At 36.8% G+C, this 21,819-nt stretch overlaps 1 protein-coding gene across 1 annotated transcript in view; it reads left to right on the top strand.

The window, feature by feature from the left end:
- Positions 1 to 21,819, top strand: part of LOC139969340 (uncharacterized) — a 79,904-nt gene that overhangs the window by 31,145 nt on the left and 26,940 nt on the right. The window contains exon 7 of the mRNA XM_071974223.1: positions 12,780 to 12,988. Coding sequence (XP_071830324.1) covers positions 12,780 to 12,988 — 209 coding nt within the window. The remainder of the gene's footprint in view (positions 1 to 12,779; positions 12,989 to 21,819) is intronic.

Below are 21,819 nucleotides of genomic sequence, written 5' to 3'. Positions count from 1 at the left end.
CTTATTGTACTTGGTACCACTAGATTCCTTGCCCCTACAAATACAGGTTTAGCCGTAAAAATCAGGACTTTGGGTCCCCTAGATGTTGAGATATTGAGAAACACCCATTTTTAACGCGGCCATTTTGAAAATCCAAGATGGCCGCCATATATGCGTCCAGCAAATAGTAAATATTGGTTTTCTGATTGCTTACACTAAACAGTTTCCAAAAATGTATAGATTAGCAAATCTCCCAAAAATTCCAACACGATTATAATTCTGAACATAGTGAGCCTGACTATAAGTATAAAGCATGTAAATACATGTTAGAGGGACACATGTAAAATCTATGAAGTATAGATCTAGCCCTGGTGGGAGTCCCTGGGGACCTTAGCTGAGACATTTTCAATTTTCAGATATTTAATGTTCTCTGATAGTGATTTTGCAGCCCAAGTGGAGCCTATGGGAGAGGGGGGGGGGGCAAGTGCTCACCACCCTAATGTATACCAGTGCTTGTATATATTTGAATGCCCTCTAAATGTGTTTATTTTAACTAAACTGTATTTTTAGCTAAAAAGGCCTCCTAGATCGTTGGAAAAGACATTTCCCAGGCCTTGTAAGCTGCTCTAAAGTTTTATCAACATCCTTTATTTTGAGATCCCATGTCTTGATATGGTCATCAAATAGTTTAGTGAAATAGAAAAAAAAAACAGTCTGATTAGTTACTTTGAAATATCATGACATATCTTTTGTGAGTTTGACACCGGCATTGACATTTTTCGCCAAATCTGCAACTTGCGCGTAGAAAATAAGGAAAGATTGACTAGGCTTTCAGTCAAGCAACAAACTGAAATGACCAAACTAATTGACATCAAAGATTGCGTCTGGAATATTATTAGGGTGATAAACTGATTGGCTTGTAGTTCTCAGCGATAGTATTGTCTCCTATCTTGAAAATTTGGTTTTTTACCGGTTTTAAAACAGCATCAGGGTACGTCCAAGAAGTGAAAACCTGATTGAAAATGTAGCAGAGTATCGAGGCAATGACGTGAGCTATGATGTGAGGAACCCCTATGATGTCAGCATTTTTTACCTTTTAACATACTGTAATCTTTGACATTCCAGTACCTGGAAACTACCTTTCTATAAGGGTACAGTAAAGCTCACTAACTTGTTTGATCAGTTAATGCGCACTGGCTACATGATTCTGATTGGCTGTTTGTATTAGTATTTATTCAGGCGCGTAGCGAGGAATTTGGCAAGTGAGGGGCGAACCTGTAGGCAAATTATCAGAGCCGTAGATTCGGCATTGAAAACTACCTCGGCGTAGCGCCACCATGAGTTGGGGTGAAGCGTTCACACATTTGTTGGCCGAAAACGTCTCCCAGATCGCTGGAAATGGCACTTCCCAGGCCTTGCAAGTTGCATCTAAGCATTTTCTATTTTGATATTACTAGCAATATCATGAAAACGTACAAAAAAATATGCTCATGGGGGGTGGGTTCCCCTTTGCCCCCCCCCCCCTGGCTACGCGCCTGTACTTATTGGAGCAGGAATTATATAATTCGAATTTCGTTAACATGCGTTTTCAGTACAGTGCGACTACTGAAGATGTCTTCTCGGCCTATGCGCTATGTCACGTCAGGTTTTTTAGCAACTATAGCCTACTGCCGTTTGCGGTCGAAGGGTCGTTTCAGAGTGGTCGTCATGGAGATTCGAGACCATTCAGACCAATGATATATTTTTGGCATATGTCTTTTTTTTGACACCCAAAATTCCAGAGGGAGGGCGACAAGCTTTCACCGTTTGCTGTTGCTGGCGGTAGTCAGCAGTTTTGGTGTATAAAGTCACAACAACCAGATTCCTTCATTCTTACCATTCCTATGGAACTCTGTGCATCAAGAAGTGTAGGATGCTAAAAAAAGTTTATTAGGTTCATAGGTGCTGATCTCTAGTACAGTCTCCGTCTTCGTGTTCACTAGAGGGTTTCTTCCTACGATTGAACTATTACATCATGGAGCCGTTTGAGCCTCAGTGACTTCTAAATCAAAAGTGAAACACTAACATGAAATAAAATTAGTTATTCAGATATTTCAGAAGGCTTCAGAAACAAAAGGATACTCACAACAAAGAAAAAACCATGGTAGCAGTTACTTTGATCCAATGATCTTTTAATGTAGTGAATATACAGTATTACAGTGTTTGGTTTCTGAACTTTTTCTTAGGAACTTTTGCATTCATATAGCAATGTGACACTACAGCAATCTTTGTGGGCAATCAACTTCACATGCTAGCTATAAAGACCCCTACACTTTTAGTAAGTTAATTATGTAAAAGTGCATATAGGCTATTTGATTTGTGATATTGAAGCTGAAGATACTTCAGTAGGAACTGAGCATTACCAGCACAAACCCTGAGAATTATGGATATGTTCCAAGAATGGGTTGTCTTGGACCAGTATGGATGGTTTAAAGTAGTGCATTTTTTTGGGTGACACAAACTACAATAATGCTTGCATATGATATTGAATCTCAATCTCTGGAAAACCTTGCGCTTCATTTGACCTTTACTCACTGGCAGGTTAGCACTTAAATCCACAATATCCCAGGAGAGGAAACAACTACAGAGTACTTTGAGGGTAGGTTTTCATGACTAAATTAATCTAAAACCTTCCAGACAGTTGGATGATCTCGCAAATAAAGAACACATCTTCAATAAATTAATATTATGATCAAATTATTTGAAAAAAGGAAAACCTCCTCGTCAACTTGTAACCAACTAACAAGCAAGCATCACCATACTTCAGCTAGTCCTACATTGTGCTGAGCATTATGCTTTATGCTGGCATTGCGGACTATTTAATATTGTAAATAAAATCATTGGACTAGGCCTGAATTAGGCTGCACTTAGCTTATATGACTAGAGAAGACTTAAGTCAAAACGTTGAACGTTATGATGGCATATGACAGTGTGAGCCTGTCCTTGTACGTGCATAGCCTAATGTTATGAAAGGAACTCAACCGATACGTGGGATTTCTTCTTAGACAATTGCAATATACTCCGTCTGTTTCTTTCGGTATCATGTTCACCATCTGGAATATATTGCACTTCATATTAGTAAGCCAGTACAGTAGCTTCAGGGAATCATGTCAAACAAACAGTGAAGTACAACCATACAACCTTTCTCCAAACGCTTTTTACACTGTGACGTTGGCTTATTTAGATTTTGACAATGAGACTTGGTCAAGTCGTTTTCCATTGCTACGAGGGAAATTCCCCTATTTTTTCAGATAAATGGTCAATCTTCCAATTCCAGTGAAAAACATGGAGGGGCGGAAGTATCATTCCGCCCCCCCCCCCCCCTCCGCTTCGCAAGTCAGAAAACCCCTTTTCATTTCCAAATGAGAAAAAAAAAACTAATTTGGAGCACCAAATTAAATCTAAGGCCAGGTGAAAATGCAAAATGATATACAAAATGGAGTGGGTGGGTTAAAGTGTACTATATTGCACCAAATTGCATTTGAGGCCACCTGGAAATGCAAAAAAATTCCAAAGGGGAGGGGGACACCCCCTCTCCTTAGACCCCTCCCCCAGGCCGGCCATCAGTCTTCAGCCCCCCCCCCCCCTACTCAAAAGTATCTTCTTACGCCACTGAGGGGTCCCATTGTTCGTGTGTTAAAGTTTTGGAATTTCAGATTCTTCCGTTAAGAATACAAAGCTAGTCTTCCAAGACTTTAAATAAAATATAATTGCTTCGAATGATTGAATTGAAATTGGAACAGCAAGCCGTATATGTTGGAAGAAATTGTTAAATCGTTAAAGTTACCCCATTAACATTATGTAACATTAGTTATCATTAATACCAATGCATGGTCGAATACCGATAATTTACAATGTGGTGATCAAAACAATAATTGGGCAGTTCTTCTATAAATAATGAATGAGCCGAAACTGGTACACCGATTAAGAAAGTACAATTTTACACATTGCAGGGTAACGCATTCATTAACATATGTTGGGCAATTCTCGGTCACGTGTGACGGAAAAATGGGGAGATCTGGACTTTACCACTAAGTTACTACTTTCACGTAAAGAAAGTTGGGTTGAATTTAGAACTTAAGTATGCACTAGGGGACTCTTTTGCAAAACCTTATAGCTTAGCCAAAATCAGAACATTCATGTGCTGGCAGAGGTCATATAAAGGTCGGTCACGTGTGTGACGTGAAATAAAACATTGGCCAATTCCTCAGTTTCTAACAGGACTGGATAAACCTAAGTTCTCATGTGTTTCCATTGTAACAAGACATTTCTCCTAAATTTTTCAATTCTTAAAATTTGCATAAAACTACATAAACTAACAAAATCCGGTCACGTGGGTGACATTGGTGGGTCACGTGTGTGACATTCTGATTTTTCATTCCATAGTATGCATTTTTTTGCAGAGCAAATGTTGACTCTAGTAATGACCACAGATCAGCACTGATGTTGATATTCTATAGGAATTACTTTAAAAAGTTTTACTGCCATGGTTTTCTAATTGGAGGGACACGTGTGTGACAATGTTGGGTCACGTGTGTGACATTCTGCGTTTTCATGGGTGTTGCAATTTTATGGGATGAAACTTTCCTCATTTGCATATAACACTGTTGTCATGCCATACACACATGACATATCAACACTCCAAGTCCACAGTGCTGCTGTAATTTCATTAGATGAAGCTTTCTCATTTGCATATGACACTCTTGTTATGCCACACACTCATGACAAAACAACATTAAAAGTCCACGTGCTGCTGCAATTTCATTCATTGTTACTCCCTCAGTTTTGGTTTCAGTTTGGGTTTCGATAACAATCATAACCTATGTATTTATGCAGGCGGAGAGTGTGTGTGTATGTATGTGTGTTTGTGGGGGGGGGGGTGGGGGTTGACGCCTTGCTTGTTAACACAATATCTCAAGGATATAAGCTTGGACCAATCTCATATATTGTGAGTAGGAGAACAACAGTTAGGAGCAAACGCTTCTAGTTTATTGTGGAGGTCAAAAGTCATTGGGGTCACCAGGGGTCAAATTGGGTAAACCTTGCAAACACGATATCACCAGAAGAAAAGCTTGGATCAGTCTCGTTTTTTTTGTGTTGAAGAAGTACTACATGAGTTCAAGATCCTTATTGTTTTTGATAGAGGTCCACGTCCACGTGGGTCACTACAGGTCAAATTGTGAAAACCGTGTAAGCACGATAACTCAGGAAGGGGATGATGGACGAATCTCATATTTGATATGTACTTGTTATACGGTCACTACAAGACTTTATTGAGGTCAAAGGTCATTTTGAGTCACCAGACGCCAAATTGTGGAAACCTTGTTTTATAAGCTACCGTATCTCCCACCGACCAGCCTATCAGGTATAATTTGCGTTACGCCTCATACGAATAGGGGGCTATTGGCAATTGGAATTGAGCTTATGGGAATCCGTAGAATTAAAAACTTAAAACTGTAAACTCAAACATATTTGCATTAGCTTCAACCTGCTGCTCCGAAGACTTGCTTTGCCTCTTAAAGGTGTACGTTCTCTTTGTAGTTCATTGGTTCTATTTATTTCATGTTGAATGTAGTTTCGCTGTGACCAGGCAGCGTTTATGAAACTTAGCAGTTCGTCTAGTTAGATTTTTTACTATGACCAGTGCGAAATAATTGTGTAAAACGGTCTTAGTTTGGCAGTGAGTTCACGAGCTTTCGTCTGGATTGGCTGTTGATCTCAATATGTGTAGTGTCTTCCACCAGTTTCAGCATAGCTAGGCCTTAAAAGTACCGATCGGCTTTCGTCACGTTTATGATTATGCAGTGGTGTAGCTACGGGGGTGGGGGGGGGGGGGGCGTTGGGCACCCAGTCGCCCTCCCTCTCGGAATTTTTGATGTCGCAAACAAAATTACATGTGCGAAAAATATATCATTGGTCTGAATGGTCCCGAATCTCCATGATGACCACTCATTAACGACCCTTCGACCGCAATAGTGATTTTAACATCGGTCAGTTCAGTTTTCAAACTTCACACTAGTATGTTTTAGCACAACCTTAAGTTTAGACAGATATTACAGTCTAACTACGCATCAGTCGGAGGACCCCATAACTCCCTACATGGAATTGCATTCAACGACTCCACAGCAACACCATCAGAACTTTCGCCACCTGTAGTCTGACCATAAAGGTTCATTCCCCTTCCTAAATTGATCGGGAGAATTTTGGAATGTGAACCCACATCAGGTGCGTATCCAGGGGGGGGGGCGTTGGGGGCGCGCGCCCCCCGGGTAAGAAAAAGAGGAGAGAAAAAAAAGAGAAGAAAAAAGGAAAAAAGAGGGGAAAAAGAGGAGGAGAGGAAGGAAGGGAAAAGAAAAAGAAGAAAGAGAGAAGAAGGAGAAAAGGAGGGAGTAAAAGAAAAACGCGAAGACACCGGGAAGAGAAAGAGGAACAGTGACATCATTACAGCGCTGAAGGGTAGCCAGTGACGGATCAATGATTTCGTAAAAGTGTGCCTCACCCACCCCTTACACCGACAACTCCATTTTTTTGACGTTTCCATTTTCCTCTCTCACTAATGATCTATATATATACTATATATGGTCTATCATAACGCGTGTGTAGAATTGTGCTATGAAACCAAATGTGGCTGGTCTCGAACTCGACCGTGTCGTCGGGGAACATGACGCATTTTGGGATGGGGGCGACCGCCCCCCCCATTCAGCATTTTTTTAAATGATATCGCTAAGTAATTTCAAAATAGAAAGTGCTTAGATGCAACTTACAAGGCCTGGGAAGTGTCATTTCCAGCGATCTGGGAGACATTTTCGGCCAAAATTTGCTTGTACGCTTCGCGCTAACAAATGGTCCTGGGTAGTGCCATTTCCAGCGATCTGGGAGGCATTTTCTGCCAACATTTTCTTGTACGCTTCGCGACAACCTATGGTGGCGCTACGCTTAGATAATTTGCCTACAGGCTTCGCCCCTCCCTTGGCAAATTCCTCGCTACGCGCCTGTTCGAATTTGTAAAGCAAACAGCAGATATCACATCATATCAGTGAGCGTGAAAATGGCGTTCCAGGATGAAAATCCTCAAAACTGTCCGACTTGCCTGAAAAAATAACCAAAAATTTTCGCGCGCAAAGCGCGCTTTCAACGTGTCAATGTCAATATCATATAAGCAAGCATCGGTTATTACATCGCATGCCATCATGTACCGTACGGTCCGTTAAAATTGCGCAGTATACCGCGGGATGCTAATGTAAACAATGACATGTCTCATGTAGATGTATAAAAAGCATGGAGGTCCAATTATGTCAAAAGTTTCTTTTACATTAGTAATGGCGAATTAGGGGCTGCACCCCCGCCGCGCAGTGGCGGAGCGTCCATACGGTCAGGGGGGAGGGGAATGCCCCCCTGACGGACTCAAATGGACTGCTGGCGCCTTTTTCAGCTCTTTACCACTTTTTACTTATTCGCGATTATTGACTTTTTTATTGCGCTCTCATCTACTTATTGACATTTCTCACATTTTGTTGGTGTAATTTGGCGATGACACCCTATTCTTCGTTTATCTGCAAATTAGCCAGGCCCTGAAAGGGTCATTTCCGGCGATCTAGGGAGTATCTTTACTCAAAAATTGTCTGAGCGCTACGCGCCAACCAGTGGTGGCGCTCCGCTTAGATAGTGTCGAAAGCGCCCCTACAGACCATTCTCGCCCCTCCTGACCAATACCCCTAGCTCCGCCACTGCCACCGCGCCTCCTGCGCCTATGTGTGTAGTGTTCGGTTGAAGGAAATATCTGCTATTTTTTTCATTTCCTTCAACCAAGTTTTATAATAGCCGTTATAAGAGGTTTAATATTTGTACACCAATAAATTAACTGTGTCTGAATTTTAGAAAATTTCTGACCAACATTCTGCATCACACTTCCCTCTACTCGTGCAATTTTGACCGGTCAGTAAGGGGTTGAAGGAAGTTTTTCTATATTGGTTGTCCATAGATAAAATTTTGTACAACATTATGGGTATGTTTTGAAGTGAGTTTATTCACGAGAAATGTGAATTTTCAAGTTCTGAACAAATTTGGGGCTTAAAACCTTGAAAAGTGGGGCTGACGGGTATTGTGGGCGGCGACGTAGAATCACCTACAAAAGCAAAGACCCACAGGACATGCGATCAGGTCGAACATGATGTGTGCCGGGTTGACAATATTCAAAAAGGTTATGGATGGAAAAAAAAAACTATTAGGAAATACTTGGTTCTCAGGCAAAAAGTGTACATCTGGTTGGTCATTTCAAGCCCGAAAAGTGCCGTTTCCGGTGATCTGGGGGGGGGGGGGTATCAAAACCAGAAATTTTCTTGTACGCTGCGCGCCAACCGATGGTGGCGCTCCGCTTAGATAGTAATGCGCGCCCCCCGGGTTAGAAAATCCTGGATACGCGCCTGCACATTACTGGGTACCAAACCATACAGGAGAGTTGATCCGTTTTCAGGATTAGAGAGGCAAACTTATCGCTTATGCACTTAATCAGAAATATACACAAATTAGCAACAAGATTTACCTCCTCCTATATGTTCTTCAACCTTCCCCTATATCTATGTAGACATGTGACAAATCACTTGATTGGCGTAGGAAGGGAGCAAAAATTGAATGGGTTTGGGAAGTGGTCAGGAGGCATCCCAATTAAGCAAACAATACACATTTTGTCATTATTGTGACCCACATGGAACACTGAAAAATTTCAAAATTTTCATATCAAAATTGTAATTACTTTATTCCGAAAGTTTTGAATATTTCTGGGAATTTCAACCTTTTTTTTAAATTTGAAACCCTTTTCTTGAAAATAAAATTTGTCTTAAAATTGCAATCTGTAATATAACCGAAATTCTCAACATTAAACTAATTTTTTCTAAAATTTAAAATCTCTTCGATCGATGTCAACCTCTTTAATTCCCTTCATGTAAAATGTCGATTTCTTTTTGTTTCAAATTTAAACTATTAAAATTTCGACTTCTCAACTAAAAATGTTAGCGTTTTATCTCAAACTTGTACGTTTCTCTCGAAATTGCCATTGCATTTATTGAAATCAAGATTTCTTTCTTATACAAATTTCAACTATTTTATATCAAAAAATAAACTTTTCTTGATAAGGATGGTAATAAGTAAAAAGGGAGAAAAGGGCGGGGGGGGGGCGCTAAATGAATTGACTATTACAAGTATTGGTGAAATGTCGACATAGTCGATCAAGTGATTATTTGTAAAAACAAAAATTTAACGGGACACAGACACGTTTTGTCTGCTATATGTGTATGACGGAACAAAAATGTTCAATTTATGTTATTCCATGTAGGTTTTAATATTCATTAACATGTACTCTTTCAAATCATTTGAAACAGACGGTATTCAAACTTTTGTGTTAATTGTTTGTGTATGCACCCATTAACAGATGATAAGGTGGGTGAATGAGTACATAAAATGCTTTTTTGCCAAATTTTAACTGGTGGTGGGGGAGGTGTGGGTTGTGCACGGGGACTTACACCCTACCGCTTAGGGAGAAATGTCAATGATAGATTGATCTACTTGATATAGGTTGTGTTGTATTATTTACTTCCTCGACCTCTTCCTTGCTACATACCCAATCGACGTCAGTTTTTAAACTGTCTGTTTCCACCGGGCATGTATAACGTTACGTACATTTATATCTATTGGCGCCAAAATGTCTGTTACAAATCTCAAACATCATCCGCGATCAGCTGGAAAACGCCTGTATGTATGAATATCGGTGACTCATACTATTGAATACCTGTTCACATCTAGCATATATCAGTATCACTGACAATAAATGGTTAAGTGTTATATCAGTGGAGTTGCAGAGTACGTAGTATATTCGTGGAGGTTGTTTGTTACCATTGACTTGTTGAGTGGTTATTAAGATGGATTGTTTAATGGAGAGGAACCGCTGTGAATAGTTAAAACAGTAATTATTAATCAGAGAGATAATTTGACGGTATGGTATAGAGGCATAGGCTAGGATGTGTACAAAGGCCATGCCAAACTTAGGTATGCTATAGATTAGATTAGTAATACAGTTAGACTATTTTAAAAATCTCAAACATCACCCGAGAAAAGCTAGAATTACTACTTTTAGCAAGAGGACATGCTTGGCAAATATAACTTATTAATAATACAAATCTTGGCCTATAGTTGTTGTCTGATTATCTAAAAAATCAAAATTAAAGCATATCTCAAATATATAGGAGTAAAATAAAATACAATGGAGACACTGAGTCTTCTTTACGGATCTTAAATTAAGCGAAGAATAAAACCAGCGATTAGCATTCTGGGTGAGTTGATGCCTAACCTTTACTTCGAAAACAATTACTTCATTCTAGCTAACAAAAAGTGTCCATAGACAAACTTTGGAACTTTGTTATCCCTTCAAAAAATTTTAATCACAGAAAATGGTTCAACTCGATTTTACTCGTACATGATATAGCCTTATCGTGAATACAAGTCAATCTATAACATTCCACAATTATCATTGCAATCACCTAACGTACTAAATCTACCAGGTCGGACATTTGAGCCATGTGAGAAGCTTGCAGCTTGCAACCGAGTAGGCTGACTGAATAATGTTGTTTAATAACTGATTATTAGTTTTTAACCTAACTCCTGCCAATATACCTGACACTTAAAGGATTGGTTCAGGTGTTTGACATGTCTATTTTGTATGAAAGAGCACAAAAAGACAAAAAGAAAGACAGTGAAGAAACTACCATGATAGCGTGCTTTGTTAAGGAGATATGACACTTTGAAGATATCAAAATTTCTTTGAAAACGACTGGTGTAGAAATACTAACTGTGAGGGTGCGATGTCACATCCTCACTTTCTTAACATTTGTGAATATATTTCTTGAAAAATTATTTACATTTTTCAACACATTTGAAAATAATATAATCCAAAATTCTTCAAATGTTTAATTTCAAATACTTTCTTTGACAAATATGAGATCTCCTGACATATCTTTTGGTTGAAAGTTATGAAATCTCACAAAATATTTTGATAAAAAACAAAGACTTTTCAAGAATGTGAGGATGTGACATCACAGCTTGTCAGATTTTAGCAGTTTCTACACAAAATGATAAAACTTTACACTTGAATATCTCTTTAACCGAAAAAAGAGATTTGAACAGTTTTTTTCTCACAATTGTGTTTCTTTTATTGTCCTCTTTCATGTAACATAAACATGTATTACAACTGAACCAATCCTTTAATGTGATATATAGTTTTTTTAAATTCTGTATAGAGCCCAGAGCTTTGAGCCTCTATATAAAACAGTTTTCCAATTAAGTTTAATAATGATCAAATGCAATACAAAGTTATTGAAAGGAATCTTTCGTTCATGTCTTTCCAGCAGCAACTAGATCGTGTTTTTCTACTCACAGCTGGTTTTGTCTAAATTTTACCCTCATAATTATAAAAACTGTACGTCATTTCCAAGCCAACAGACTAATATCCACATGATGTTTGAAAAGTATAATGGTTTGAAATTGAAAGTGCGCCACTTAATTTTACCCTGCTGCAACACTCAATAGCAGAAGTTCGCAAGAGCCGTAGCTCTAACGGTAAATATTCCGATAGATATTTCAATGAAGATCCAATTAACCTGATTTAATTGAAAAGTAATAATCAAATAGTATAATTAAACTCTCAAGGATATGAAGTGTTTCTAGATTACAACATTATTTGCAATAAAAACTTAAAAAGCGGATGGTACTACCTTATTGGAAGAAACGATAAAGTTTCGAAAGTTAAGATAATAAGCAATACCCAATTTAGGAATATCTACAAACACAAAGAAAGAACAAAGCTACATTTGGAAAAAAAATCCACTAGAGGTTATGTCACACTCACACCGTAACTTAGGAATGAAATAATAACTAAACAAAGATGGACATTATCATTTAAACAAATCGTAGTAATTAGAAATAATTATAATTAAAGCAGAATAGTCGGATTTGGATCAATAATGAAATAATTTGTGTACTACATTTTGAGTTTAAGCCTCATCAACCTTCTCTCTTGAAACTTGAATTTGATTTACCGTACATCTGCTTCTCTAAATGCATTTTAATTATAAGAAACAACCTATTGATTCAAATATAATTCTTCCAAATCTCCTTAAACTTCATAAAAACCTGGTATTAGTTAGAGTAGAAGTTTCCGTTTTATGATTCCTATAACAGTAAATTACATTTTCCTTCTGAAAGTTGTAAATAAAAAAAAAATATGTTTGCTCAATATTTTTCTTCAAATGATAGAATAATCTCAATTCTTGATTACCAATTTTATTATAAAATTCTCAACCCGTCATTCAGATTTGAGAACTAATAAATACAATATGTAGCCTCACATTCTTATTTTATTAAACCTTACTAGTTATAAAACCTTTAGTAAGTTTTTTAATCGTGAAAAAATGAAACTGATCCTTTTCTCCTACATTACCACTTTATTTTCCTCTAATCTAATCTAATTATTTATGTTAATACTTGTCTCCCCTTAAACAAAAAATCCTTATTACCGTTCCATTAACTTATTCCCTTTTACAGATAAACATGACCTAAATGTCATAGTTTATCGCTTTAACTTGCCTTTATTTTTAGATCGTTATTTTATCGTTTATAATCAAGAATCATAATAATTATTATAATCTTAACCAAACCCAATATATTTGTCTCTATCTACTCTATTTATCAGTAACGCTATGCTTTCATTATAGATTCCTATCTCCTGTGTCGGTGTATATTCCTACTCTCCTAGAGTTGATGAGTCTGGTCTGAACCTAATCCTTCAGTCTGGTCCCTCTCTCTCTATCCTGAGTTCTCTCCAGAAGCTGCGGATCAATGACATCGACAGGAGACTAACTAATGAAGAGTTGGCGGCCATCTTGTCTTACTCCTCACAGTGTACAAGCTTAAAGGAGCTACTGTAAGTATTCCGGTGAAGATGTTACAATCATCATAACAGTTAAACAAGGAATTAATTTAATAATAAAAGTTATCAATATTAATCTACAAAAGGGAATGTAATTTCTACTGTAATTTAATGTCAAGGATTGGATAAAGTAGTTAAGTGAAAATGTATTTTAATAAATAGGTTGTCATGAAAGGAATTCTTTAGAAAGTTATGATGAATAAAGCAAAATAAAATTGATTAATAGGGAATATTTTAAGTGGGTGCTGGTAAGAAAGGGGTCTAAGGTGGGTGGGGTTATTTAAGGCGTTCTTTGTTTAGTTTAGTATTAACATTTGACTTAGAAAACTATGTTTTAGAATGACAGGAATGTTTATTAGAATAAAACAAAAGATATTTACGCAAGGTAGTTTGAATTTAATCAATCTAATGAGTTTAATGAACATTCTGAAGTAGGATTTCGAGTTTGTAAGTAGTAAACGTAACTTCTCAAGCTGAAACCTCCATTACATTTGTTTCTAAATTTTGTACAATCCATTTAAGATTTTGTTTCAATAAAAGATAGAGAAAATCGTTAGTAATATCAAAGAGATGAAATGATGGCAATAAAATAGCAAAGAAAATAAATCTATAACTAAAAACCAAACACATTGTAATTACATTATAATACTCCACTCTCTAGAGAAAAAAAAACAGATTTATACCAAACAAGCAACCAATGAAACAGTTTTAATTGTCGCAGTTTACTAAATATTTACTCAAAAAAAGTTCATAAATAAAATTTATCAAAAAGGAAAATAAATAATTGTAATGGAGTTAACTATAAAGTTAAATTGTATTTGTTACTATTATAACATCATTAAAGGCGAATATGTATCTTGCAAATTGCAGAGGGTAATACTTGACCCTTTTCAAACTACATCAATCATACAATTTGACACCAAATAAGCTCAATTAATATTTATTTTTACTTTCTTTTATCATAAATGTTAAGCAATAATTTACAAAGTCATCATGAGCTTCAGTTTTTTATAATGCATAATTTTGAACAAGAACTGTTTATTATTTTAATATTCCTCGTGTAAATACAACTTCATACTGTACTTGATTCGATCATGACGTCCCTGCTTTGCCCTTTACAATACAGTGTTATTGAAATCCCCACCCCCACACCAACCTCTCACTTATACACCTCTCACTATATATATATATATATATATATATATATATATATATATATATATATATATATATATATATATATATATATATCTTTCTCACAGAGTCAAAATGGTTACACAACGAATATAATCAGTTTAATATATCGCTACTCCTCTCACCTTCATTAGTTCCTCAGAGCAACCTCATAAAAAGTTTCACTTTCCATCCCCACACATTCACGTTAATGTCATCAGTTAAAATATGTTCCACATTGAATGACGTGTTACTAAAGCAATGAAAGAAATAATTCAGTCGCCCAATCCCGCCTCACCCGACACTCCCAAAGTAAAAAAGAAAATATCTATTCAGTAATACCATCAATAAGATACAACATAAATGAAAATTATTCAGCATGTCATGTTCCCAATGCCATTCCATAACTAGCTGTAACCACGGAAAATGTATCACTGTAACATCTTATACATTGGCAGTATTGCTTGGTCGAATTATCCCCCCAAAAATGTAATACCGATCTATGATTATTCACTTTCTAGACTATCAATGCTCTATCCAATTGCAATTCCCCGTGTTCAGTATCCTCTTCAGTAAGTTTAGTCTAACTTCCTCCACCCTTCAGACATGCTTTACCTGTTCCGGCCAATGGCCCTCCCCTTCGCCTCCCCTTTCAGAGAGATGCATCTGTATGTTTTTAGAGAGCCCATTACATCCATTCCATGTTTCTACCCGATAACATCATCACCGTTTTAGTACACAGTAGGCCTATTTTCTGTACAAATATATACAGCGCTTACATTATACAGACGATTGATTCAAACAATATATGTTCTAAAGCAAGTCAGTGGTAAGAATGCCACACATGGAACTCCCGTAAATATCTCATTAGCATAATAATAGATAACACGAACCAGTTTAACCTAATGAGTAGAAATAGGTAAACGAACCACGTGCCCATTGTCCCCCTCAAACATTGTCAGTAAACGTGTCAAATTAACCATGCGAACAGACATTGAATTGGTCAGTAGGAGTACAGCAGTGGCTGCGAATCATCCATTGTGGGAAATCCTCCAAATAACATATTTTTATTAAGTCATACGCCTTGTTATTGCATACGTTGTGTTCTTAATTTGTGGTTAATTTTTGCAAGTTTTACTTTAAATGAGCAAAATTGCTGGCCAGGTCGATAACGCGGAAATTTGGAAACCCCAGAAACCTCGGAAATTGATGAACAGAGATCGGTAATAGAAATACCGGGATCGATATCAACGGTTTTCGCGTTATCGACCTTGTTAGCAAGATCGAAAACGCGGAAAACGAGAGGAATTTGTCAAAAGAAGGTAACGAAATCTTTTGGGCGGATTTCAGCCTATATGCGCCAGAAAGGGGTGCGGGTTTTAAGCTATTTCATTAAATGTAGGTCGAAAACGCGGAAATCTTAAGTTCACAAAGGATGAGTTAGATTATATTGTCAAGGGAGGGTGAAGAAGTTTTTAGAGCGCATTTCAGCTAATACGCGCCAGGAGGGTTGGTAAAGGGCTTAGGTTTTTTTCACACTAAATGCAGGTCGAAAACGCGGAAATGTGTGTTTACACGATAAATGGCTAAACCAGAAGATTTTTTGAAAGGAGGGTGAAGAGTTTTCGGCGCATATCAGTCAATATGCGCCAGGAAGGTGATGGGGTTGTAGGATGTTTCCCTCAATGCAGGTCGAAAGGCGGAAATGTTTTATTTTACAATAGCAAAAGTAGATGATTTTGTCAAGGGAGGGTAAAAGAAGTGTTTAAGGCGCATTTCAGCTGTAATGCAGCTGTTTTTCAGCTGTTTTTTGCAATGGCGAAGCCAGATGATTTTGTCAAGAGAGGGTAAAATAGTTTTTTAACTAGGTATAATATTGTTCCCAGTTTAACAAGATATTGTTATCAAACGTCCTGAAGGCCAATAACACTACGTTCAAGTAACGCTAAAGTTTTCTTTAAGAAATATTTCAAAGAAATAAGTTTGTTATTGGAAATAACTCAATGAATAATAAGCATATTTGCAAGAAATATTATTCTACTCGGATTACAGATCACAATTTGTAGACCTAGATATTCCATGTCACAGATTTACAGTATTACATGAAATTACCACAACGAGGCAATAGTTTCGCAATATATACATATGTTATGATTTAAAAACTCATTAATGGGATAGTTTAGTTACAGGTCTAGTTTTAGTCGACATACATAAGTACACTATAACGTTGGAAACTAAGGAATGTTGTCATGAAACTAAAAATACTGTTATGTGTGCGTTTGAACTAAAAACCTAGAACTCCTTTGTATACCGTACTTATTTCCAATATACGTCCAGGGGCGTGTACAGGAATTTCGGCAGGTAGGGTCCAAAAGTTGATGAAACGTAGTGATCGCCGTCCTGTTGGAGGGGTCTAAGGGTAGGGGTTTCCCCCTGTATACGCGCCTGATGTCATGATGAAGTTAACTTGGTGATTCAAAGGAACCTCTAGAAATGCCAAACGAGATGTTGAAATAAATTATTCACCATCGCAACATCCGTTTCAAAAGCAGGCCAAATATTATATCAACTTGGCATTGTGGTCAAGTGGTGAAGCCATTGGACTGGTGATCTCAGGATTACATATATAAACGACCCGCACCACTTCCTGGCGCATAAAGGCTGAAATCCGCCCGAAAGACTTCGTCACCCTCCCTTGACAAATTTCTCTCGTTTCAGCGTTTTCGACCTTGTTATATATAGCAAGGTCAATAACGCGGAATCCGTTGAACCCGGTATCTCGATTACCGAACTCGGTTTATCAATTCCGCGTTTTCGAAGTTCCCGCGTTATCGACCTGGCTCAAAATTGCTCTCATTGGTTGTTTAATGTATCACCATATGTTCCCATGAAACCAATCGAAGGAAACTTGAACTGAGCGGGCTTTCAGACAACACAAATGTAAGAATACAAGTTAAAGAAGGACTGATTCTTGTTACGTTCAGTTAATCTTCTTGAATATAAGTTGCACTTCTCCCTGGTTGGAGTCTGCAGACTAGATATCGCATGATTGTTTAGCTCTCAAATTAGTCATACGTAATAAGGAGTGAATGTAAAATATTAACAAAAATGATTCCGATTGTTTAGCTCCAAACTTGAAAATTACGGTATTAGACGCCTTGCATAAACGGACACTGCTGGATCGTCACCATAATGTGCTTCACTGTTGAATTTCATTGAATGTGTTTGACTGTTTAGCAGGAACACTATGACAGGGTGATTAAGTTCTTATTGAGAAGAATATTTTGCGTGTCAAACAATGAGCTAAACAATAATATTATGATGGCTAAAAGCCGTATTGAATATTTACTTTGAATTTAAAACATTGTGCGAGCTTAGTAGAAAACACTAAAAATATAAGCTTTATAATAATAACTATAATAATAATAATAACTAAATTTTGTAATGCGCTATAATTATAAACAAAATAGTTGTCAAAAGCGCCATACATATAACTATGAATAGAAAGAAAAGCAAAAACAAAAATGCAACAATGAAATATAGTTACAAATCAAATTGAAAAATGTTTAGCATAGAGGTAGGTTTTTAGTTAAGATTTGAAAAGTGATTCATTGGGTATACATTTTAAATGGTTTGGGAGGGAATTCCACAATTTGGGACAAGAAACTGAAAAAGCACGGTTGGCATAAGTAACCCCATTGGTCCTGGGTTCAAGGAGGGTAATACATTTTGACTGACGGGTGGCACACTTGTATTGCTTTACTCTAAGAATTTCTGAAAGGTAGTTTGGAGATAAATAATAATTACTACAATTGTGGATTAAACTAAGGACTTTGAAATGTATACGCGTTTCAATTGGAAGCCAGTGTATATGCTTTAAGAAGAGGGGTAACATGTGTAAACTTAGTTTGCTTGAAGATAAGTTTGGCAGCCCAGTTTTGAATTCTTTTACAAACGAATTACCAGATTTTTTGGAAGGCCAATGAAAATTACAGAAATCATGGCGGGATGTAACAAAAGCATGGATTATTGCTCTCATTTCTTGGGAGAGATATGGTCTGACTGATTTAATATTCCTTAAGTGTATACAACAAAATTTAATGACATTAGAAATGTGTTGTTCAAGAGAGAACTTTGCATCAAGTGTTACTCTAAGTTGGGAGCCTGATGACATGGATTTACAATCACTCCGCAGAGATTTAAAGTTATGTTTGATAAGGGTTTCCGTCTAGATTTTGGGGACATCAATAACAACTCAGAAGGATTAAGTTTCAGTTTGTCAAGTTTTATCCAATTGTTGATTTCAGAAACTCTGAATTAAATTGACTTTAGTTTGGATATCAGTTGGGTCATCTAGGTTACTTTAGTCCATATCTGCGTATCATCTGCATACTGTACATGTGAAAAGAGATGTTAGACTTATTAGCTAATAAATCATTGAGAGGCTTGGTATATAAAGTAAATAATAAGGGACCTAAGACACTTCCCTGTGGGACACCAAATTAAGTTTATGGTTTGACGATTGATGGGTTAAAATTTGAACTTTAAATATTCTGTCAGTCAAGTGAGATTTCAAAATGTCTAAAGCTGTGCCAGAAAATCCGAACAATTTTTGAAATCTATCAAGAAAAATGTTATGATCTATGGTATCAAACGCTGCACTAAGGTCTAGAAGTAACATTATAACTGCATGACTAGAGTCAAGGGATATTTACAGCCTATCAGAAGTAATGCAGTTTCTACACTGTGACCAGACCTATAGGCAGATTGATAGGGTGGATTTGCATCAAGTTTAGACAGATGGTCGTGAATACGAATAGAAATAATCTTTTCTACTAGTTTGGATGCAAAGCTTAGATTTGAAACAGGTCTATAATTACTGAATGCATTAGGATCCAGGTTATACTTTTTCAATAAGGGCCTAATAATAGCTAGCTTCATGGTACTTGGAAAAATGCCTTTTAGTAGGCAGTTGTTGAATATTTGAGCATATAATGGTAATAACATAGGCAAGCATCTCTGTAAAATATTTCAAGGTAATGGATCGAGCTTACAAGTTTTGAGTTTAGAGCACTGCAAAATAGATTGAAGTTCTTCAACTGATGTGGGGGTAAAACAGCTAATTTTGTAATGACAGTCATGGCCGTCACCTGCAGGAATAGAAACCTGATCTTCTGAATCAAGATCACTTCTTATCTTAGCAATTTTAGATACAAAATAATCAGCAAACAAATTAGGAAGATTGGGAGTATCAAACTTGGTAGGCAAAACATTGTGAACTGATGATCCTGTGATACGATCAAAGATCTTAAACAGATCTGCTTGATTCTTCGTAGAAGATTCCAATTTATCCATATAAGAACATCCGTTTCGATTCACTCATGAGTTTCTGGACACAATGAATTTTGTTGTAGTAGGATATTTTGTCATCTGCCGAGTGTGAGCGACGATACTTCTTCTCTGCCTTTCTACGTGCACGTCTTGCGACAGCTATGTCTCCATTAAACCACGGCTCCTTTTTGGGAGAAAAAGGATTTCTATATCATCTCAGGGGTCATGATGATCTAATACACTTCTTATAGCACTGTCCAATTCAGAGCAATCACAACAACCGATGTCAAAATATGGTACTTTGGCACACAAATCGTGACAGAATTGATCCAAGTCAACCTCCTTAATTTTACGAAACGGGATAGCTTCAGATGAGCCAGGACGAATCATATAAGAATTGCATATTGACCCAGTGATGAAATAATGATCTGAAACGGGCATGTGAGTGATGGCAATATTTTCAATCTTTGAGTTAAGGTTACATGAAGTATAAACAATTGGGTCTAAAATGTGGCCAGCTTGGTGAGTAGGCTCTTTAACATTTTACGACAGACCAAACGAATCCAATTTTTCTGAAAACAATTTAACGCTGTATTCAGATTGATGGTCCAAGTGAATATTAAAATCACCAAGCAAATGAACATTTTCTTTACTGGTGCATCAAAGAGATGATCATGTTTCTAGTTCATCCAAAAAATCTTATATTGATCCAGTGGGCCGATAAATGCAAATGATATGAAAGTTCTTTGGATTTGTTCGTAAGGAAAATTCAAAAATCTCGAATGTTGAGGCCTCAAACGGGTTACTATATTTAACTGCAGAAATAGAAGATTTATACAAAACTGCAATTCTTCCTCCATGTGTGTCTGTGAGTCTGGGGCAATTAAATATGTAATAATTTGCCTGGACAAGCTCAAAAAAGGACTTTCCGTTTTGTCCATCATACCTTAACCAAATCTCTATTAAAACACAAACAATAAAGATGAGCATCAAGAATGGCATTTAATCAAATCTGCGATATTAAATACAGTTCCCAAAATCAACAAAATACAATAAGCTATGATCGTTATCGCCCCCAGTTTGTCTCCTATAATTGTCTTCTGAGCCCGAATCGAAATATCGTAGAACAGCAAGTAATACAAGTATTTGAAGGAATTATCTAAATATGTACTTTTTGCCGCCACAAAGTAATAAATCATTTTATTGTCGATTATCATGTCGTAATTATTTAGAAAATTATATTCATTTGATATCTTTTGTTTTTATTAAGAACGAAACTAAATTCCTGCAAAGTATCGCAGAACTACTGAATGGAATTGAGCGAAAGCGTTCGAAATCCATACCCATACAAAACTTGTATTGTAAATAGAACCTGTTTCGAAGGGATTGTACCGTCATTCAAACAATAGGGTTATCAATTTCAACTTTCAAACTTGAAATTTCAAACAAAGGTTTGTACTGAGCCGACCCCCCTCCCCCTCCCCAACCCTCGCTTTCCAATTTGAAATGTGTTTGTGCTCAATTTTCTTTTGGACAAATCTTTTTGGGCCAAATACATTTTCGAATAAAATGTGTTTAGATTTACACCCAAATATGTTGTAGGCCTACCATTTATTTTTTAAGGGGGGTGGGGGGTTAGCCTGCGAAAATGTTTTTTTTTTTTTGACATGGACATATGACTTTTTACAGCACCATATATTGTCTACCCTTTTTCCTATTTTTATCTATGGGAAGGAGGCGAAAGGTTGGGGGTGGGCTCCAAATATAACTTGCGTCCGCTGGGAGGGGCCTAAACGGGAAAACCCCTTTTCTTAAAATATAACCTTAAATGAATCATTTTCAATGCTGTAGCAATATAAATTATTAAAAGTTCAGCAATACTTCCGTTATATTGCCTACATGTGTACATTGAGTTGTTATGTCCGCTATAGCCCTAACATTATAAAAAATATTAATGAAATATTCCAAAGCGCATCTTTCAACCAGTCAATGAATAGATGCAGAAAACAAACTATTGAAATAAAAACCATTTACATGAAAACAAAAATTGTTACAGTTTGGTAAATAGACGTTTATTATGCTATTGAGATACAAGGTACGTAACATAAATATTTTCCTTCCATTGGCCGGCGTGGTGTTTTACATAAGGCTGTACAATGCAGGTATAAGGTGATACTGAGCCAGACTAGAACATATTAATTGGATATTATGCACTATCTGTTACCGGTTAATCCAGATAATTTCATTGCATGCTCACAAAACTCAACTTGCTGTAGTAAAGAGCCTTACAGACAATACACTCTAAAAAAAACTGGTGAAAT

Source organism: Apostichopus japonicus, chromosome 7 (genome assembly GCF_037975245.1).
Source record: "Apostichopus japonicus isolate 1M-3 chromosome 7, ASM3797524v1, whole genome shotgun sequence".
NCBI lineage: Eukaryota > Metazoa > Echinodermata > Holothuroidea > Aspidochirotida > Stichopodidae > Apostichopus > Apostichopus japonicus.
Note: the sequence above shows the minus strand (reverse complement) of the source record. Positions and strands in the feature narration are given on the sequence as shown.